This window comes from Crocodylus porosus, unplaced genomic scaffold, assembly GCF_001723895.1.
Source record: "Crocodylus porosus isolate Cpor-Errol unplaced genomic scaffold, CroPor_comp1, whole genome shotgun sequence".
Lineage (NCBI taxonomy): Eukaryota > Metazoa > Chordata > Crocodylia > Crocodylidae > Crocodylus > Crocodylus porosus.
In genome coordinates, this window is record NW_017728943.1 from 123217915 (window position 1) to 123240974 (window position 23060).

Genomic DNA, 23060 nt, shown 5'->3' on the forward strand with positions numbered 1-23060 from the left:
CAGAGGGTAGATTCAGACTAGACATCAGGAGGCGCTACTTCACTGTCAGGGTGGCTAGGAGCTGGAACCAACTTCCAAGCGAGGTGGTGCTGGCTCCTACCCTGGGGGTCTTTAAGAGGAGGCTAGATGTACACCTTGCTAGGGTCGTTTGACCCCAGTACTCTTTCCTGTCATGGCAGGGGGTCAGACTTGATGATCTGCTCACGTCCCTTCTGACCCTACAGACTATGAAACTATGAAACATATAACTATTGGAATGTACACTAATCTCCAATATTACATATAAGCTTTTTAACTACGCAAAAATAATCAAAAGATACAGATTAGTACAACAAACTGTAGGCTTCCTGAGCATCTTGACAGTGCCTTCAATACTTCATAGTTAGTCATTTCTATACCCGAGTTAATATTACAACTCCTCAGCTAAGGTTTTTAGCCAGAATTAAAAACAGTCTACACTACGGGGCTGTGAAATAGGAGACAGACCTAACCAGGAACTACTAACAAATAGCAACATTGTAGAAGAAAGGATAGTTTCAATAGTGGATTCTCAAGAACATTAACAAGGACAGAGGTCCTTAGCACCCGTACAATGGAGAGATTATTAGGAATCAAGTACATGATAATGAGTTGTGAAGACAATTGACTCTCTCAGTCCTGCCTGAATAGAAATGACATTGCCCCTCCCACGGTCTTGGTTTTAAAGTTGGGGTGGAGCAGGAATCAAAGTGGGGTGCAACTGTATCACTGCAATCCCCTGGATTTGCCCCCATCTCCCCGTCTTCAAGGAACACATGAATATGACATACAGTGGTCAGTATTTTGATAGAATATTACAATCTAGAATATACCTCTCTGCACGATAGGCTCCTCTAAATTGAATATTATTCATTTTGTATAACTTGGGACTTGATGTCTCTTTTGTGTCCTTACTGGCTGCATGAGTTGTGAGCTCCTGCTATTCGTGCTTACTCTACATTCTACCCCCTGCCTTCTACTAAAATAGACAGTACTAAAGAATATGAAGGCAAAATTGATCACAGCAAGAGTTTACATGGTATTATTTATCTCTTGCTCCCGTCCCTGTATCTTAAAGTTTCCTGCACAAACTAAAGTGAAACCAACAGGAAGATTGGCTGTTAAACATTCAAATTGTTCAACACAGATAAAAGATTTGAAATTAATTGAAATGTAATGCTAACAAAGAGCTTATAAATATGGACTCTACCTCTGCTGCTTCCTATTTTCTTCTGACATTTTGTCCATGGCTATGAAATGTTCTAGCCATTACAATTCTGACAACAGCACTAAGTCTGTGCCCAGCACTGTGGTTGTTCTTTAAAGAACTACTGTGCTATTAACAAAGCAATAAGAAAATAATGAGTGCTAGTCTTTAGACAGCTGCTCACAGGGAGTTGTCGCTTGAAGTAACAGTTTCTTTCTCTGCTGCAGTTTGGTTATTTTCCATTATAAGTGAGGACAAGGACATACGCAAGTTAATTATGAATGCAAGACTATTGCCATGATCATTCAACCCCCGTGAATCTTTGCATCAAACACTGGACTTGGGAATAAGGGCTAACCATGCTGATCACTGAAAATATTGCCCCTTAGCCTGTATTTTAAATTTCAACATACAAACAATGTGAGGGGTGTGCTTTGACAACAATTAATAACAGTTTCACAAAAGGCTACCTTACTTCCACACACAGACTCCAGTGGTCTTTTGACAAGTATGTTTGACTTACAACCACTCAACCACAGATTTCTGGTCCATTATCTAGGAGAAATACACTTGCAACCTCAGTTTGGACAGTAATGCAGAACAACTTCAAATGGGTATGTGAGACTCCAGTCACATGCACTGAGAGATGGGGAAGCTGAAAATGGAGCTTTGATTACTCTGCTGCTGACAGACCAGCCCCAAAGGGGGCTTACACACAAAAGCAACCTTCAGAATGAGGGAACCAGAGACAGTGGGCTGCTGACCATTTGGCGTTTACCCCATTCCCCTTCCCCTCCTTTTTGCTTCACACAACATGAAATTGTATTACATACCTTATTAAAAATGAAGCAATCTACTGCAGGCCAATATTGGAAAATGGGAAAATGGGACAGACAGGGAGAGAAAGACAGACATGTATACGCTACTCACTTTGGATTTCCAACCCCCGGCTTCTTTCTCCGGAATATGCTGAGGAAAGTGTTGGACCTGCAGGGTGCCTTGCCATCCCCAACATGCATACGCACCACATCCGAGGTGGTGAAGGCACTGCGGACATTCCTCTCGGGCTTGGCGATGATGATGTACATCTTGGGAGTGAACATGCACCCCAAGGCCACTGTTACACTGAGGCTCACAGCAAAGCAGGTGGTGATGATCTTGTAGTTGCTCCCGAAGTAAATAGGCACAAAGGCCAGCCAGATGATACAAGTGGTGTACATGGTGAAGGCAATGTACTTGGCTTCATTGAAATTGGCGGGCACATTGCGAGTCTTGAAGGCATAATAGGTGCAGCTCATTATGAGGAGTCCATTGTAGCCCACTGGGGCCACCACACCTAGATTGCTGGTGTTGCAGATCAGGTAGACTTCCTTGATGCTGGGGTAGGAGAGGATGGGCATAGGGGGCTCCATGATGATCAGTGTGACCACCAGTGTCAGCTGCACACTTATCAAAATAGAAGCAATGACCACCTGTGCCCAAGCACTCATGAAACGTGGCTTGCGGGTGCAAATCTTTTTCTTGCTGCCTGCCAGGATACGTGCAATGCGGTTGGTTTTGGTCACAAGGGCAGAGTAGCACATGGCAGAGGAAAGGCCCACCAAAAGGCGCTGGAGGTAGCAGGAAGTGATAGTGGGCTTAGCTATAAGGGTGAAGGGGCAGATGTAACCCATAAAGATGCCAGCAAGTATAATGTAGCAGAGCTCCCGACTGGAGGATTTGACAACAGGGGTGTCCCTGTAGAGCACAAAGATAAGGGTGACAAACATGGTGACCAAGATCCCCAGGCAGGAGAAGACCACAGCCACAATAGACTCTATATTGCTCCACTGGAGATACTTTACAGGGATGGGTTCACAGCCTGCAGTGTACAGAAAAGAAAAACAGTGTTAGGAGGCTACTTTCTGGTTGGATAAACAGCTTCTCTGGGTCCCAACCTACAGCACAAACATTGGTGCAGGTATATGTGCTTTGAGATAGATTCTTTTACAGAGGAGCGAACTAGAGCACAGAAAGGTTAAGACTAAAGATATTTCAAAAGCATAACATTTTGAGTGTCCCAATTAAGGTTTGCTCAGGGTGCCCAAGCATGGAGAGTGAAATTAGTGGATATTTTTTATATAAGAGTTTTGTCTAAGTGTCTTGTCAGACAGAGTTGGGAACAGCACTCAGAGCTCCTGGCTGCTAAGCCCAACATGTGCTCCTAATTAAGCAGCAAAGTGTCGACTATTGACAGTTAAGGACAGAGATGGCAAGACCTCATGGGTTGTTCAAGGTTTCCAATACTACACACTAATTTTTTTGTTTGTTTGTTTGCAAAACAAGTATAATTGGACTCTTGGGTTTTTCCAAGGGTAACTGTTTCAGAAGAAGAAGAACAACAACAACAGGATCGATAAAGAGAAGTCCCCTCTCCCTGTGCAAGCTAAAGCTAGACTGGAACGACTGTGTGTTCCTCATGAATAACCTATCTGGCATATTTTCAATAAAATTCTTCTCTCTGCAATTTTCCTTATTTACATTGCCTGGGTTTTGGTTTATTGTCTCTGCTTTATTTTTCGCTCTATATTTTCATTAAGATATTTTCCTCTTTATGCTTCTTTCCCACATTCTCTTCTAATGATAACAGCAATTTAAGGACATTTTAAAAAACACCACTGTACATATGGATGTGAAAATTGCCATAAAGGCTATCACCCATTCCCAGAAACAGCATGCGATGTAAGCAGCTAAAATCCCTAGGCTCAATGTCATCAAGCAATTCACAAGTAAATTAAATTTAAGTTTTTGGCCACTGTCCTAGTTGGCCTGTGGGTTCCATGACAATATAAACATTATAATAAGAACAGAAAACTTTAGGTACATTAAAAATGTTAAGGTTGTCAAGTTCAATGCTCAAAACCTTAATTCTGGCATGTCCTAATTTTTTCATATTTGATTTTGCAATCTTAACGGTATTCTTATGTGCATTTTTTTGTATTTTTATAGGTGAAAAATATCCCCAGAAATTCCAGCGTGTGGCTTTGTTTTGACACCTGCCTTAGTCATCAACAAGGTTGAAGCCTTCAGATCCACAGCACAGACCTCTCAATCTCAGCAAGTAGGTGACAGTGGTAGGAGGGTAACATTTTTGTGTGTGGATCTGCCATTGGCAGAGAAAGATCCACCGACTGCACCAGTGTTTGCTGAGAGCAGAGGAATGTTGAGACTCAGGCATCAAGAGATTGAAGAGGAGCAGGTATAATGTCACAAAACCCTCCTGTGCATATCTCCCCCACAATCCCATTGTTTACTGTCTCCTTGTTTTTGTTCTAGCCCCAACTCTCCCAGTGCAGTTCTTCTTCCCTACTGTCCTTTAACTACCATGTCCATGTTCTAGTCCCCATCCATATCCTAGCTCCATATCCCAGTCCCAGATACTCTCCCACTCAGCCCCTCATCCCACTGTCAGTGGGTACATACAAAAGTTAATTTAGCTAGCTGTAACTGATCTTAGGATGATATAAGTGTCCCTGTGTGCAAGCATTTGCAGGGCTTAGGTTGCTCAAACAATGGTGCACTGGATCTGAAGTTGGTTCTCATCAGATGAGAACCAACTTTAGATTGGCATGCAAGCTTAGCAAATGCTTACATGCATTCCCTAGGGCTGGGAATACCCAGATACTCTCTGGGGCTGTGCTCTTCTTATGCCACACTCCTATCCTGATCAGGCTCTTCATTGACCTCATACTAGCTCCCCTTGAGACTGGGAAGTCTCCCTCCACAAACCCACCAACACTCTCCCACAGACCCACCAGGACCCCTGGACCCGCAAACACCCCCAACTTCCACCAGCCTCCCACTTTACAATTTACTTGCCTCTGGCTGTCCATGCCTCCTCCCAGCCAGTGGCAAACACTTGTATATGGTGATCCGGACTCAGGTTTAGGCGGGTTGAACTAAGCAGCCTAAACTTCAGCTAGATCCCACAAACACTTGTTCACACTCAGTATCTCAATCCCACTCACTTAACTTAATTTCCCCTCTACCACCACCACTGGCCCACTTCCTTGTACTCAAGTTAAAAATGTATTTTTTTCCCCTTTTCCTCCCTTTCTGGCCTCCAGAACAGAATCAGTGCACAGAGGACACAGAGGCGGCATTTGCTCTGCTCTCAGTTCAGCTGTGCCACTGCAGGGAGTGTCCTGCTTAACCCTTGAAGACCTGGAATGGAGCATGCTTAGTCCAGCTAGAGACCCCGGAGGAATCTTTTTCAGCAGGTGTGAACTGAAGGCTACTCAGTCTCCAAACTGCCAAATGTAGGTAGATTTTTCCCAGGATGGCGAGAAACATGATGTGATTCAAATGACAAGTCCCATCTCCAAAGCATAACAAAGCTGTACAGCTTCTCAATGAAATGCTTGTAAGAATAGTTTAACATGGGGAAACAAGTAAAGCTTCTCAGTGAAATGCTTGAGAATAATTTAAAATAGGGAAACACTTTTTAAAATCTCATCCTGAGGTTTGGAGAAAGAAGTAAACCAGTTTTGCTGTGGTTAGGCCCCCCTGTTTTCCCCCCCAATATGGTCTGGCATGGAAAATGTCAGCCTGTACTCTTTTTCTGGGTGGCACACAGAAAGCTGAGAGAGGTAGTTAACTGTGTTAGACTGAAGTCAGTCAGAAAGCAGTCTTATTTAGACTAACTAAATAAACTACATATAAAGAGAGAGCACAAGCTTTTTTGATCCCAAGTTCACTTCATCAGATGCTGCGAAAAGATGTGCAGAAAGCAAAGTATAAGAAGGAGAGAGAAATTAGAACACAAAAGCTCGAACCTGACACAGGAAGGAAAGCACTTCCTCTAACAAATATTCATGAGGAAACATAACTGAAAAGAAAAAATTTAAATAGACCTGAAAGACTGTTGCTAAAGGCCACAACACTACAGAGGGCCTTGTTACACAGTATTTTAGGCAGCTTCTGGAGCAGTTAACCCATGGATTGGCTGTAAATTTACACTGTTAATTGGCTTAAAGTTATGCAACTTCAAAGCAAGATTATCTCTAATCTGCATAACCTTGCTCCTGTTCCATTACAATGTGGCCACTCCACTCAGTTGTTCCACCCAAGATGAAGTCTTCCAGTATCCTAGGATGCAGTGGCCCTTCCTCTCCGCATGAGTCAGGGCAAGTGGCAATTCTCACCCCCCCGGGCATGTTGGGCAGACTGAGTACCACAGCCCTGGAGCACCTAGAAGAGCCACAGCCGCTGGGTACTCCAGATCTGTGATGTTCACTCTGCCAGTGGGAGCAGCAAGTCAGTCCCAGTATAGGTAGGAGGCCCAGGGGGGTTATGGTGCTTGCTCATCTGGCAGAAGCAACGAGCCAGTCCCGGCAATGGTGGGAGGCATTGTGGCCACTGGGCACTCCAGGGCTGTGGTGCTTGCTCTGCCTGGTGGGAGCTGAGCTGGACAGAGTGAGTGCTACAGCCCTAGTGTGCCCATCAGCTGTGGTGCCTTCAGTGTGGTCTCCTCCCCCGCCCCGCTACTCTTTCCCAGCCACAGGTGTCCCAGACCCCATGTGCTTTGGGTCCTGGCATCAGTTGGTGTTGCTGGGGATGCTTCAACCACCTTTTACCCTTCAGGTTGAAAGGAGCTCAGATTTAGGGAACTCAAAGACTTTTTAATCACAGAAAAACACAAGGAATATTATGGCATACTGCCTTCTCCTGGAGCCATGGGCAGCTCCTAGTCCTGCCCCTAGGTCCTAGTCCTGCCCCTGCTCACCAAGCCTCTAGTGGCAAGTCACAGCTGTACAGGCGAAGGACAGTCAGAGATGGTTTTATACCTTAAGATGTGACTGCTCATTAAGTCGAACAACACTAAGCCAATTAACATATGTGTGCCTTATGGCATAAGGTGTAATAAGGTGCTGAGAAGTAGAAATGGAATCAGGTATCAATTGGCTTTAGAAACAGCTTAATGGAGGGTGATTCACTGAAACAGAACTAGAACTCCTTTTCTGACTGAGACTCCAGTGTTGCAATGCTGTTGTGGGCAGTGGCAGGGTTAATTTTCAACTGCTTAGTCTAAACTAAGCAATACCAAGCCATATCCTTATTCCCCCAATTTAAAGAATATGGTCAGTGCCTTGACTATCATTCAACATAGTATTTAAACCTAATAAGCTTTATGTTTTTGGGTGGGGGGTTGTAAAATTCAAAACCTGGTTGAATTAAAGTAGTTCAGTTCCTGTGTGCTGACAAGCCGCAATGGTCATGACATGCTATCTATGTGCTAAATACGTTCCATGACACCCACTCTGAACTATGGATTGCTTTACTATGATGTAGTGCTGTTGAGTGGCAGAATCTGAAACAGTGGCCTGTTCTCTAGGAAAAAGGAGAACAAGATGGGGAAGGTTTTTTGTAAACTAAACAAAGAAGAAGGGGAAGGATGTGTAGTAAATTGAGCATTTTCAGCCCTTAAAAAATGAGACCATAAATTATTCGCAAGAGGTTAAATACAAAGCAAGAGTGGCTGGTAAAACACCACTTGCTAGTTTTCATCTACACTGCTAGTTTTCCTACACTTTTAATATGAACCATTTCCCAGGGTAGAAGGCTAATTGATTTTTACATTTTTAATTTTATGCACATTATAAAACCACTAAGAAACTCCAGGGTGTTTTTTGAGGTCATTAACAAACATCTCAGGCATATGAAGACACAAGACCTTCAGAATGCGTGTTATAATAGCTCTATAGAACTTGTGGTCCTCTTTTGTTTTTATTGCTTATTTAAACTTGAGAAAACTGAGTTTACTAGAAATACATTTTTTCCTTTTCTCTAACCTCTGATTATATAAAACACATCCTTTGTCAAAAGGAAATTCCTGGGAAAATGCCCCAAAATAGTGACTTGAATTAATATTTCTCATTTCAGATAAAATGCATAGTACACACACTACACAGGCAGAAATCCTTCCTGCCCTACAATTTTCCTGCTTCACATAATAATCTGTTCAGCTGCTCCTGAACACCAGAGATATTCTGTCTTTGAAATGGGATAACAATAATCTTAAGCAAAAGATCTAAGGAAATAATGTACTCCTCACATTTTAAACGAAAGTGGGAATTTAAGAACGTCCACTTCTGTTGGAAAAAACCTAGAAACACTCATTTTAGCCTATAAAACTAAAGGAAAAAAACCCCTGGGATACAGTGAAAATGTCTGTGTTGAAAGGCTATAGGGAATGGCTACGTACAAATATTACAGGCAAAACTACTCAACATCACTCTACTAAACTTCGTTGTATTAAAAAAATCTCTCAGAAATGTATTTTCAGTAACTAGGTGATTGGTACTTTTGCCCACGCATGAGTAGTTCCACTGACCTCTACTTGCCAAAAGTTTCCTTAAAGGGCGAGGTTGTGACCAGCCTCCACCTTGTACTACCATGCTCCTAACTTTGTGTTCAGGGGCACTAGCATTCCCTTGCTGCTTTGGGAAACTTCAGCACTATAAAGCAAAGTCAATCAACTGGCCATCTAGGCAGCATTAGGGTGGTATAAACTGGTAGACTGGTGACTCTGGTCCCTTGTATTTAGGAATGAGTAAGTCAGCTTGACCGCTTCAGAGCTCAGTAAAGGGGACAAGGGGAAGTACTTCTATCCCACCATTTGGTCAGTGGGGTAGATGGCATGAACAGTTGTCCCATGCTACAATTTGCTTGAAGGCTTCTATTACTCCTCCATGGGACATGTCATGTGCAGAAGAAAACCCCTCCCACTCTAAAAATATATATTTATTATTCCCCTTTACCTGATGGTAGCTAGAGGCCAGCTCAGCAGAAGTTACAGCCACTAGAAGACTTCCCTAACTTAAACCCAGGAGGAGGAGATGTGCCTTAGTTGTGTCCTTTCTCACCAGAATGTTTCTGATGCTTCTGCTAAAGGGACCTTTGCGAGATGGGTTGCAGTAGCATTTTGACACTTGGCATTTGCTGGGAAAGTCCTTTGTCTCAGGGAATTTCTATGATGAAGTAAAAAAGGTGCTGGGAGTCCTTGAACTTAATAAGTATCAAGCTGATTTATTTAATTTATGATCAAATATATGCATCAAGTAAAACAGTAGAGGCATTTAGCTCTGGCAGTATCAGTACAGTAATAACTGCACTGTGCTAATTAATCTGTTTTATTAATGTTTAGGTTAATTGAAAGGGAAGGGCTGATAGAATGCATCATAACTCCCCTGCCCCCACCTCCCCAGCTATCTGTGAACATACAGACTTTCCTGTATTAATAGTCACCAGGACCTTTTTTTTCACACTATACAAAGTAGACCTAAAAGGCATAATATTTCTAATTCACCAAGGGAAGTCTAAATGTTACAGGCATGTGTGTATAACTAGAACTTTTAAAAACTCTTCCTCACTCTGAATCACACACTTTTCTTACCTAATTGGATGAAGATATGTATGGATGGAAAAATATTCCTACCTGTCAAGCCAACATTAGGCCACCAGCCTAGGTCACAGGCTTTGCATGTGAACTCATCTTGCACAAACTCATTCTCTTTGCAAGCAGTGCAAATCCAGCAGCAGCTCACCTCCCCTTTCCTGATGACCTGTAACAAAAAAAGATACCCTTAGACAACACTCTTCTTAAGGCAGCACATGGGTCATTGGAACAGGCAAGCACCTTCTGCAGCATTGTAAAACTATGTAATTCATGGATATTCCCTGGATATGGGATGTTTCTCATGTTGGATGAATATGAAAATCTGGGTCTTGTCTGTACCTCTTTGGTACATCTTGTGGTTGAGCTCCAATATGGGCAAACTTTTTCAGGACATTTCTAAAATCAATTTATCTGCATTAGATATAAAAACCAATCTCTCTCATGGTATATCTATATTTGTTTTTTCTTCAGTTTGAATCAGTGAGAACAGAGACAGCAAAAGGATTATATTTTAAATCAGACTTCAAAAGAGGTTTGATCTAAGAGATAATTGAAGCTAGCTCTCATTCTATTTGAACTAGCTGACACTGTATTTGATATTTCCTACTTCTCTCCATAAGTAATAAAAAGCAGCAGAGATGGATGGTTAAAAGCAGGAGATGGATGGTTAAAAGTATTACAAATATTAATGAAACACATAAATTTATTGTACATATTGTATGTGTGCTGTTATTTCTATTCTCTTCAGAAATCCAATAGAGTAGTATCTTAAAGTTGATATAAAAAACTGTAGTTCTGATTCTCATTTGCACTAAATCCCCTTTGGGATCCATTCTGGCAGAGTAAATGGAATTTAAAGTGGATGAAAATTAAACTTTACAGTGCTTGAAAGGGCCTTAGTGCAAATGAGAATAGGCCCTAGCTGTTGTGAACAAGAATGTATCACCTTTCCCTGAGTACCACCGTACTCAGGAAAACCAGTATTTATGAAGAACCTATCCTGAAGTAGTATGAGAAATTGTTAACTCTGGAGTAAAAGTTTGTGTGTGCGTGCGTGTACACTCATGTATGAAAATGATTACAAAGGCCTTTCAGAACTGTGTGCTTGGGTGTAACAAGCTAAAATGCCATTAGCTGGAAGATATAAACCTTTATTTATACAGTTGGGAACAAGCCTGTATTATCAAGGACATACACAAGAAGATGACCTTTGATCCTTTGCCTTGATTTTACCTCTGCAAACTGATCTTGTGGCTTGCAGTATGTGGAGCCAACCAGATGCAGTTACAGATCATGCATAAGGGAGGTGAAATGACTGACTAACTGAAAGGATAAGCTATGGCTACATCTGGCCTAAGTGCTCTGGAAGACCCTTTTTCTCTGTTTTCCAGCAGGAGGAATCCTTCTCACTCAGGATCTTTCTTATTCATGCCAATGCTGAAAGACATATATCAACTTTGTTCTGCTGAGTTCTCTAAACATAAAACTCTTTTTTTAGGTCCAAATGAGTTCAATGAGAGATGGATTAGGCTGTTTCTATATTTGAATACACACATACACACACACACCTACATACATACATATATACATACATGCTGGATTAGTTCAACAACCTTCTTTATGGGAAGTACAGTTTGAGGCCAGTATATGTTGACAGTTTTGTTTTCCCTCTACATCAGGCTGAACCTTTGTCTTCTAATAAAATGAAAATTTTATGAACCTGTGCTTAAGTGAGGCAGACAGGTATGCCTCTTTAAGCTTTTAGATTAAAGTAGAAATGGGAGGCTGTTTGGTAGAGTAGATGTTCTCAATGGAGCATCGTGTCCTTTTAAACTGACGATTCCCATATTCTTGTGATACTGCTGAAATTTGTCTTTATGGCACCTGAACATAACAGGTGGTAAATTGCTGGTAGCTGAATATTAGCACTACTGTATAGTAAACAGCCAGAGATTTCATTTGTGTCCCCACAACACCTGTGGTGAGCACAGGGTACAAACAGAAACATCTTTTGTTCCTCCAGGTGCTGTTGATAAGAAATGCAGTTGATTCCCACAGGATGCACAACCTGAAAAAAATCAGCTACCAAAAGTAGCGCAATTACAGAAAATTGTGGGGAATGGCTAACTGAGAATCCTCCTGTTTTCAGTAGTGCAATCTAAATTTTAATGCTGATCCTATCATGCTGGAAAAGCCTGTCCACTTGTAGAAGCCAAAGTCTTAGGAAATGTAGGTCCAGCCTGTATTTACCAAAAACAGTGGGCTCACAAGCTGCAGGAATAAAAGAGATTTTTACACCCTAAACATAACTGCAAAGCAAGGAAACTACAAGCAGGTAACATTTTCTCCTGCTTGAAATAAGTCTTCCTAGCTCTGGTGAACAAGCATAGACCTATTAGTCATCTATCGCTAATATAATTTCGATCTTCCTGCACAGAGAATATAGAAGACAGCTCTGAGACATACCTTAATTTGACCCTTCAGACAAGGTTCACTGCACACTGACCGGACTATTCCACTTCTGTTCATCTGAATCCTGTAGTCATCAATATTTAATACTCCTTCATGCCAGGTTCCAATGAGGACATAATCATAATGGTTAGGCTTTATATACTGCAGATTCATGATGTCGTACCTGGAAATGGAAAGCAGAGCAATCCTCAAAGTCAGGTCTCAAAATTAAATCTTTTTATCCTTCCACTGTATAGTAAGCTGAGAAGTAGTGATTTTTGCTCCAGAAATTATTAAGAATTCTACAGCCAGAGTTGTACCAAGCAGTTTCTATGGCCTGAGCTGAAGTGGAAGCCAGGGAAGCAGTAGCAGCGGCAGTTGCCATTCTTGCACCTCTTCCAAAAGTAGTCGATGCCCTGGCTGCTCACCCTTGGTTATATTACTGTCCTTCATTGACATTTTACTTTGCACTGACAGGGCCAAGGATTCAAAAGTCACAATCACAGCCCATAAGGTTGACTTAATATCTTCCCCTTAAATTAAAACGTTTGCTTTCTGATGTCAGAGTCGGGGGGGAAGGGGGGAGTTCACATTAAATCCAAACAGAAAAAACCATGAATATTTTGAGTTTTACCATAAAATCATGAAAGTAGGCAATGCTAATTACTACATATTTAATGGTGGAATATTTTACAAGGTATAGTTGCCACTTTTATATCCCTGCCATGGCTAAGAAGCACTTTGCAATTGCATGGTCTCAGGTGGAATTGTATCAAGGAGGATATAGCTTCTTCTCAGGACACCACAGTAGCAGAAGCTGGGTAGTACTTAGCTTCCACCTCTTACAGGAAGTAACATACCCTCTTCTCATATAGATAGCTGCATTCCAACATGCCCCAAGTATGGACTACAGTACACCGGCCTTTGCTTACTTTCATGCTCTTCTCAATTTGCTAACTCCCAAATGTGGGGGTGACGCATCTAGCATGCAGTCCCAGCGCTCACTCAGAACTCAGATGAGGATAGCCCTAAGGCAGATGTCAGCAACCTTTTGGAGTGGTGGGCCAAATCAAATGAAGTTCAGTCCGCAAGCAAGCTGCTGCTTCCAACCTGACCACTGCTATTGCACCTGCCTGCCGCATTGCCACTAAATTGTTGATTAATTGTTGCTGCTTCCCTGGCTCCTCAACTGCTGCATGGCTGCCAACATCCTGGCTTCATGGACCACATGAAATCGCTTGATGGATAAATTCAGGTTGCCAACACATGCCCTAAAGAGATCATAAAATGGCACAGGAGGGTGGTGAAGGGATGCCCTTTAATTTTTTATTCCCTTGAGTGTTCATACATAGTTCAAATATAGCTCCACTATAGCATTATGATGACATGAGGTCTAGAATTATCCTACAAGTTTTTAAATAGTATCTTCCACATATTCAAGCAAAATAAATACAGACAACAAAAATTAACCACAAACATTAATTTAACAGTTTGCATAAGTTACCCATGATACTGTCAAGAAAATGTAGCAATCATGCACAAAATCTACTTTCCTGCCCAAGGGCAAGTAGAACAGAACTTAACAAAGATGGTATAAAGGAAACATAAAAACAAAGCTACTATCAACATTCAGCTACTCTAAAATCCCCATCATTGCATCCTCTCCTCCTCATACGGGGGGATTGATGTGTGAAGGTCTTTTAGGCTAGGGACAGACATTACACACAAACTGGTTTAAGTGATCAGAAACTGGTTTAAACCTGTAACAGAACAGATGTTGAGTGCACATAAACCAGTCTGAAAATGGCTGAAACTGGTTTCAGATAAACTTGGTTGAATGTAGTATCAGAATTAACTGATTGGGCTTAAGCCAGTTTATGCAATGTCTGTCCCAGACCCCTTACTAGTTTAAGATAAACCAGATTCCCCCAGCATCCCAGCATGCTCTCTGGGCTGGCTGGGGCTCTCTGCTCCACAACAGAGCTGGCCCCTTCCCTCTGTTCCCTGGTTGGAGCTACGGCAGAGATTTGCAGGCACAGCAGGGTCTACCTGGCTTCCTCGTGCCCTACCCCACCTCGCTGCTGAAGCAGGGCTTCCCCCTCCCTCTCTCCCATCTCCCACAGCACAGACCCAAGCCCCACGGACCCTAGGCATGTGGCATGCTAGCTAATGCCGAGAGGTGTCTGTGCATGTCTCCAATTTCATTGGGAAAGGCAGACAGAAAAGTGACCACTTAAGGCCTTTTGGAGCTAATCAACAGGTTAGCTGGTAAGCTGCTTAAGAAGAGTTTCAACTAATGAAGAAGGCTATTGTTTTGCTGATGAGGTCATAAACAGTGTTATCACCCCCTGCTGGCCTGTTCTCTTGTCAGTTTGCTACAGACAGTATAAAGAAGCAGGGAGGGTGTGACAAGTGGCAACTCTTCGGGCCAGGTCAGCCCACCCACCTGTCTCTACAGGCAATCCACCCAATCCTACCTGCCATGACTTAGATGTTCCCATATATGGATGGTACATGTGGGAGACTGCCCATTATTGTCTTGATGCCAGGGGACACTATCTGCAGCTCCAGCCTCCCCTACACTGCAGCCCATGCCTTGCAGATGGCATCCAGATTAATATCACTCCCAGGGTAAGACCAAAGCAAACTGAGTCCAAAGTTGGGCTATACACACACACACACACACGCACACGCACACGCACACGTGCACCTATTCACATATTCACAACACCTCCACTGTCACAGAAGGCCTCTTCCACTCTGCCCCTCTTCCACCGGGGCCTCTGACATACTGCCTGATACCAGGCCACACTCCACTACCCTGCTCATTCTTATGCTCATTCTTAAATGTGTCACTCTTGGGCCATCAGGCTTCGCTACTCTCATACTGGCCTTGCCACACAGATCATTTGGTTCCCGCAAGTTCCCCTACTCTATGTGGGTCGGCCTTATGCCAAACCCTGGGCTCATTCTGCCCCAAGCCTCTCACCGGGCACAACTTCTTATGGGTCTGGCCTTTGCGCTGTCCTTCAAGTTTACTTTCATTTGATCCTACTCAGTGTGCTGTCCTTCAGGCCTACTCCAACTTCAGCCCTACTCAGCCTTGGCAGAAAGCTACCTTGGTTTCTCCCCAAAATCTCTGCCCTGTGACAATGTGATTAAGAATTGCCCAGCAGAGGAGTTACACCTCAGCCTATCTCTTTAGGTAACTTGAGCTGGCTGCATTCCTGAGGGAGGGGGGAAACCTGCTCCCTCTGCCTACCTGACTGGAAGGGTTTTTACCTGGTGGGATGGAATCAGCCCGGCAACTGGTGATGTATTTCAAATTGGTTGGCTGATAGCCAACCGAAGCTGGCCTCTACTGGACCAGGTGAATGAGGTCACAGGGGCTAGATAAGTTGGGACTGCCCAGGAGGAGGGGGGCAGCAGCCATGTGGGGGACTCAGAGGAGCTTTACCATCTGAAACTGGCTTTCTCCCTCAAAACTCACAAGCTAGAAATGGCCTGACTCTAGAGGAGATCTCACCAGCCTCTGGATGAAGCATGTGAGTAAGCTACCCGAGATCTGATTAGATATCTAGCTGGCAGTAACTTAGATGCGTGATCAAAAGGCTACCTCAGCCAGACTGTTTGCTCTTTAGGATTTCTAGGATATTACTCAATCTTGTACCCTATTTCCACCCTACCCCTGTAATCAATAAAGTTCTCCTTTGTGACCGGTGTAGGAGACTTATTGAGGGCTGGGTCTAAATTATGCCTAAGAGACCTCTTAGGTCTGCGGACTAAGGGAGACTTTACTTTTTGGCCCCTAACTTGGGGAAGTGCCCCAAGTGCTTGTACTGGGTCGAGTACCTGTAGGACTTTAAGCCTGTGTTTCCCCGTGGACACAGGGCCGAGAGTGAGTCCCTTCTCGGGGGGGTGGCGGCTACGTTAGCCCCAGGCTAGCGAGTGTGCTCCAGGAAGGGGGGCGGCCAGATGTTAGGGGCCCCTAGGGAGGCATTCGGAGCCTGGAAAGTGGTCGGGCGCAGGGAGGTGGGCGGCTCAACACAGGAGCGCTCCCTACTGGCCTGCCACACAGCCCCTTCACATACACACAGCCCTTCAGGCCTACTTGCACTTCAGCCCTACTCAGTGCAGGGCCTCCCAATGTTCTCCACACTACCCCCTCCGGGGTCTCCAGAACCTCATATTCCTCCTGGGCTCAGGGACCTACATGTGGGCATACCTGGCCCCCACTAGTCCCACAACTCTCCACTACCCCCTCTCGGGTCTCCAGGATCTCTCGTCCCTGCTGGGCTCAGGCACCAACACATGAGCATACCTGGCCCCCACTACTCCCCCAGCTGCCTCCAAAACCCACACGAAAATTGGAGTTGGGGTTATGGTGCCCCTCTTCACCTTTCACTGGGGAGGTAACTGGCCTGGCATTTCCTGGGGACTCCTGTGCCACCAGGAGCCTCACCAGGCCACCCTTCCAGGGCAGGATGCAGTTTTAGGTCATGCCCAGGAGCCTCCAAGCCATCCCCATAAACTCCTGCTGTTACCTCCAAAGTTGCTCCTCCTGCAGCTCAGCTAGGCAATGTTTCTGCCTTTCTTGGCCACAGCAAACTGCAGCCTTTATATGTCTTTTTCAAAATGGCTGCCCTCATCAGGAACCTGGTAGCTGCCTGCCTCTGCCCTTAAAGTGGCAGGCATCCAAAGGTACTCTGTCACGGAGGGAGATTAAAAAGCTCCATATCATCAACAGATGCATGTATTGAACATCACCCCCCTTGCCTTAGAGTGCTAGCAGGGGACTGCAGTCTGGCAACACTCCTGCCCCTTGTGCAGCCATCAATGCTGACCTCATGAAGAAACACCTTGAGAGGCTGGACACCTTCAAGTCAGCCAGCCCTGACAGTTTACATTCCAGAGTACTCAAGGAGCTGGTCTGCATCATAGCTCAGCCCCTAGTATGGATCTTCAAGAGCTCCTGGTGCTCTGGTGAAATGCCTGAAGATTGGAAGAAGGCCAATGTGGTGCCTATCTTCAGGAAAGGGAGGAAAGTGGATCTGGCAAACTACAGGTCCATCAGCCTGACCTCTATCCTGGGGAATGTCTTAGAAAAGATTATCAAAGAGCCCATTCTTAATGGATTGGCTGATGGCAACACCCTGAGGGATAGCCAGCACAGGTTTGCTGTAGGTAGGTTGTGCTTGACCAATTTCATTTCCTTTTACGACCAGGTGACCTATCACCTGGACAAGGGAGAGGAGATTGATGTCATATATCTTGACTTCAAAAAAGCCTTCAATCTGGTATCTCATGATCACCTCTTGGCAAAACTGGCCAACTGCGGCCTCGGGTCCACCATGTTAAACTGGCTGGGTAACTGGCTCCGGGGCTGGACCCAGAGGGTGGTGGTTGATGGAAGTCAATTGTCTTGGTGCCCTGTGACCAGTGGGGTCCCTCAAGGCTGTGTCCTTGGACCTATTTTGTTCAAACACTTCATTAATGATGTGGACACTGGAGTCAGAAGCAGACTGGCCAAGTTTGCCAGTGATACCAAAATCACTGGGGTAAAGCATCCACACCTGAGGATCGGGGGTAATCCAGGTGGCTGAACAGGCTTGACAGGCTCAGGAAATGGGCAGACAAGAACCTGATGGTGTTTAACACAGAAAAATGCAAGGTTCTCCACCTTGGGAGGAAAAACCTGCAGCATGTCTATAGGCTTGGCAATACTATGCTGACTAGCACTACAGATGAGAGGGACTTGGGGGTCAAAATTGACCACAAGATGAACATGAGCCTTCAATGTGATGCTGCAGCTAGTAAAGCAAGCAAAACCCTGGCTTGCACCCATAGATGCTTCTCAAGCAAACCCCAGGACGTCATTCTCCCATTGTACTTGGCCTCAGTGAGGCCACAGCTGGAGTACTGCATCCAGTTTTAGGCTCCACAATTCAAAAAGGATGTAGAGAAGCTTAAGAGAGTACAGAGGAGAGCCACATGCATGATCAGAGGTCAGGAAAGCAGACCTTATGACAACAGGCTGAGAGCTATGGGACTCTTATGCCTGGAAAAGCGCAGGCTCAGGGGTGATCTGATGGCCACCTATAAGTTTATAAGGGGTGTTCACCAGGAACCGGGGGGGATGTTTGTTCACCAGAGCGCCCCAAGGGATGACAAGGTCGAATGGTTAGAAACTCCTGCAAAACTGTTTCAGGCTGGACGTAAAGAAGAACTTCTTTACTGTCCGAGTCCCCAAGGTGTGGAATAGCCTGCCACCAGAGGTGGTTCAAGCACCTAATTTGAACACCTTCAAGAGAAACCTGGATGTTTTTCTTGGTGGGATCCTATGACCCTAGCTGACTTCCTGCCCCTGGGGCAGGGAGCTGGACTCAATGACCTTCCAAAGTCCCTTCCAGTCCTAACGTCTATGAAATCTCTGAAGCCAGCAGGGAAAAGCCTGGGATGGTTCAGGCACACCTCCCTAATCAGAGGTCCTGCCCAGGCCTGGCCATGTCCCCACTCAGCTCAGCACTGACCAGGGGAAGGGAAGGTTGCTCTAGCACCACCCCCACCAGCTTCTAGCCTAAGCCACTGCAAGCATGTGCCTGCGTTTCCTCAGTCCAGAGAGAGAATGCCTGTCCAATTACAAACTGGTTCAGCCTAACCAGGTTAGACTAACCTGCAAAGTTTGAATCAATTCAGGCTCAGGCTTTTGAAATGTCTGTCCCTAGCCTTATTGGTGTTTGCTTCTGGATTTCTTGCACTGATAGTAGTTTAGGCAAAGTGGTGATTAGTCCCTAGTCACTAATCAGCTGTTGTAGGGGTCAACAAGCAGGGCTGATGGAAAGAATGGACGAGAGCAGTGCAAAAGAGAAACCCCAACTGAGGCTAAACAAACAGGCTGATTCTTGAGAGATGAGAAAGGGAGCACTGCACGCAGCCTTCAGGGAAATGTTTTGATTATAGAGAGCAGTGAAAAGGAGGTTTCAACTGGAAACAGTGACAGACTTTGCTGTCGTATTAGAGTCCCTAGGTTGTTTTTCTGCTTGATTCTCTCCCTTCTCTGGAAATGATTCTTTAATTTAGAATGAAGTGAGAACCATTTTAACCATGAATATTAGAACACCCATGGCATTTTCTTTTCTCCTCTTAGGTTCAAATATGTAATATATTGTTCGCTGATTTTCAACGTTTCAGCCATCTCTGTACCTATAGAAACTCTTTTGAAACATCTGCCTCTCTCTTCTTTTCCTTCTCTCTCTATCTCCCTTGTTTGCTTTGAGAATCCTTTTTTAGAGAGAAGGATTATTCAAGAAATGCTGGGTCCTTTAAAATTGCGCTGCAGAAGTGGTTTATTTCAGACAATCTCCTTTGCCAGTGCAGAGCCTCACTGAAGTCATGGAGGCACAACATCTGGCAGGTTCCTCCAAAGATCTTCTAGTTCAACTCCTTGCCTGAGGGAGAATCATTCCTACCAAAGTACCATAAAGAAATCCATTGTCTAACTTATTAGCAAAGTCTGATCCCTCTCTGGGGTACTGACAACTTCAGCTGGGCTCTCGGCAGGTATAAAGATCTCTTTGTGCAGCTTTGTTTGCTAATTGAAAGCCAGTTTACAAAACAAGCCCACTTCCTTGTCATCGAAAGGCAATTCCTCTTCCTTTCCTGGTCCTTAAAAAAAGAGACTATATAAAAGTAGCATTGCCCTTTGATAGCTTTGTGAACAGGAGAATGCATCACTGCATAAAGCAATAGCCTGAAAGCTCTTCCTAATGTAGCTGTGATATACATGAGTATAAATGACATGAATATAACTGTCTCCTGCTAGCAAGAAGAACCAATTTATTTTTTTATTGTGTCCTTGGATCAGATGGATGTACAATCAGTTACTTTGTATAGTAACTCCGTATACTCTCTGTATAGGAGAATGTGGAGGATAGAAACAAGATTTCAGGCTTGCGTTCTCTTAATAGAACTTAAGTGTAAACTCATTGTTAACCTTTTTCTAACCACCTCTGTGACACGGCCTGTACTAGCATTACTGCAACCTTAATCAAGTTGATATTCTCAAGCTGGCTTCATGGCTGTATTTCTGGAGTTGGCGTGAGATAAGCTGGAGCAAGTGGGCAGGGAATACTACAACAGGAATACTGAAGATATTTTTTAAACTGAAACCATTTAGACAAATCTTGCCTATGGAAAGTGAACACAATATTTTGGTTTTTAAACTTGGCTTGAATTTTAAATCACAAAGGAATTCAGCAGACCAGCTGACTGTACTTGTAATGGAGTAGGTGTTTTTCTCATCTCTTCTTTGACATCCACCCTGCAAAATATCATGGAGAAGAGCTGTACAGTACTATTGGGTTATTTCACTTTATGCATATACACATAATCAGTGCCTATATAAACTTTATTTTAGTAAACACCCCTTCTCTTCCCTTTGAAAAAGCATACACATTTTCTGCACAAGTTAAAATTTGTTCCTGAAAGCTGGAAACCACAGAACAAGTGGGGGTTATTGAGGAGGCTGAAACTTATCTTTAAATACAGCAAAACTATCATTACCCATTATATAAGAAAGTATGGGCACCTATAAAAGAGAGTGCAGAGGCTGCTCGAACACACTGGAATTTCAGTGCATCTAATTCATCAAGTCTGCTAAAGTGTAGCAATTACTACCCTCTAAAAGTCCCCAGCTTCTTGTGTATCAGTATCCATGCACTTAAAAGTGGTGGCGGGTGTGCTTGAACTAAAGCTCGTCAAAAGTGGAATGTGCTCTCAGAACCACTCTAATTAAAGCTCCACCCTCCCACCCCTGCAAATGTAAAAGTACCCTATATTACAACAACATTGGGTGTATCTATACATGCAGTTAGTCGTGACTAAATTTACTGCGCACTAAGATAATGTCAGGCCCAGGAAGGTGTCCAGGGTCCACCGGGTCAGCATCCTCAGCCTCCACTGCCCAGGCATGGAGGGCCACCTGCTGCCAGAGCAGTGTAATGTGCTCCCACTGCAGGCCTTCATCTGTGCCTGGCCTCAGATCAGGGGTCAGCCATGCACAAGTGTCCAGGGACCATGGTAAGTCAGCTGGACAAGCCTGGGCCCAGGCCTGCTTGTTCCCCTGAGGCATGTGCTGGCCACAGGCAGCCTGTCTACCTTGCTTCCTTCCCAGGGTGGGACAGGCTAGGCTGCTGGCACCACCTGTATGTCCCTGCCCCCTGCTGCCAAGGATGACATTGCCACTAGCATCAACACCTTCCTTGGGGGGCAAGAGGCCTGTTCCCACCTAGCTGTGGGGACATGGGCTGCTAAAAAAGTTCTGAACTGTGTCCCACCTCTGTGTGCTGTAGGGGTGGGGACCTGGGGCCAGGGGAGTGTGGACAGGTTGGGCAGGGAGTAGGGGCAGGGGATGGGGACCCCCAGCATGGGACTTACCACATGCCTGGGGCTGGTGGGGCTGGCGGCACAGCATGGGCTTCCCCATCAATAAAGGCGATTGGCTGCTCCTGGTGTCTATGGCTCACTGTGCCTGGTGAGCCAGTGACCAGCCCGGGGGAGGGGAGGGGAGCTGCCAGCCTGGCGGGGGGGTGGGAAGAGCTGGCACTGCTGGCAGCCAATGGCGACATTGCTGGCCATTCCTCCTGGCAGGGTCTGGTGCTGCACCAAGGCTGAGGCAGCCACTGGTCAAGGCTTCCCAAGCTGCCAGTGAATGCAGTAGCTGGGGAGTAGGGTGGGGAAGGGTGCTGAAGGCCTGAGGTCTCCTCCTCTGGTGATGTGTCACCAGAAGGGTCAGAATGAAGCAGGGACTTGCACAGGCCACCCAAGCTGATGACACTCTCAGGGGTGCCGCCTTGGTTCCGAGGCACCAAAATCCAGGTCAGCTCCTGCATAAAGGCCATGGTCTTGAGGGTATGACTGGACCAATGACTGTAGTCAGTCATGGCCATCCACTGTGCCTGCAAGGCCTTGACCTTAATGTGGCACTGCCATGCCAACCAGGAGTCCCCTCGGTCCTGCATGCCATCTGACAGGGCCTCATATATGTGGGCGTTCGAGTGCCCACCCTGCTCAAACTGCCTCAGCATGTCAGCACTGCCCCCATGTGCTATGAGGTTGCCAACCTCCTCCCAGGTCCAGTTTGGGGCCTAGGCAGTCAGCACATGCATGCACATGCAGGCAGGGCTGGGGCTCAATGGGGAGGATGGTGAGGACATGATGTCCCGTGCTGGCTCTCTGAGCACCCCCCATGTGGCTGTCTCTGTGATGCTGGCCCTGGACAACTGCTAGCAGGACCCAGCGTGAAGACACAGCCAAAGACTGGGAGTCATTTAGTAGAGCCACTTCACCACATGATGTTCAAGGACACAAGACACTGCTAGGGATAAGCAGCAGCAGGGAGCAGGTGCTGGCCCTGCTGCCAGAGACAGCCAGGCAGCAGCCCTGGAAGGATATCAGGACTGGGCAAGGGGTACAGCAAGCTGCAGCCCTTTGCAACACTCAACTATGGCCAAGCAGCACCTCCGCAGACGGGACAGGCCAGGCAGAGGCAGCCTGTGTTCTGCCCAGGGGGTATACGAGGCCTGCAGTAGTCCTGGGGATTGCACAGAATCCACTAGATGTCTGTGCAGTGTGCCCCAAGATGCAAAATGGTTGCAGGTTTTTATAGCCTGAAGCTAGGGACTGCCAGAGGAGCACCCCAGCCCTAGGGCAGGAAAAGCTCCCAGCCAGGAGCCCTGGGGCTAGACTAAGGCCAGCCCCCTAGCAGCAGGGCAGACCTGATACTAAAGTTAGTGCACGGTCATGTCTACACGTGCGCTCCTGCATGTTAACTAATCACAACTAAATTTGATACCTGCTTTTGCAGATATAGTTTCATAGTTTCTAGGGTCAGAAGGGACCTGAACAGATCATCTAGTCCGACCCACTGCTATGGCAGGAAAGAATACT

The 23060-nt window shown here is 45.3% G+C and overlaps 1 protein-coding gene across 1 annotated transcript in view; it reads right to left on the bottom strand.

Annotated features, from left to right (window-relative positions):
- GRM1 (glutamate metabotropic receptor 1) overlaps nucleotides 1-23060 on the bottom strand; it is a 136604-nt gene that overhangs the window by 53125 nt on the left and 60419 nt on the right. The window contains exons 4-6 of the mRNA XM_019548632.1: nucleotides 12129-12297; nucleotides 9702-9828; nucleotides 2156-3086 (exon numbers count right to left, since the gene is read on the bottom strand). Coding sequence (XP_019404177.1) covers nucleotides 2156-3086; nucleotides 9702-9828; nucleotides 12129-12297 — 1227 coding nt within the window. The remainder of the gene's footprint in view (nucleotides 1-2155; nucleotides 3087-9701; nucleotides 9829-12128; nucleotides 12298-23060) is intronic.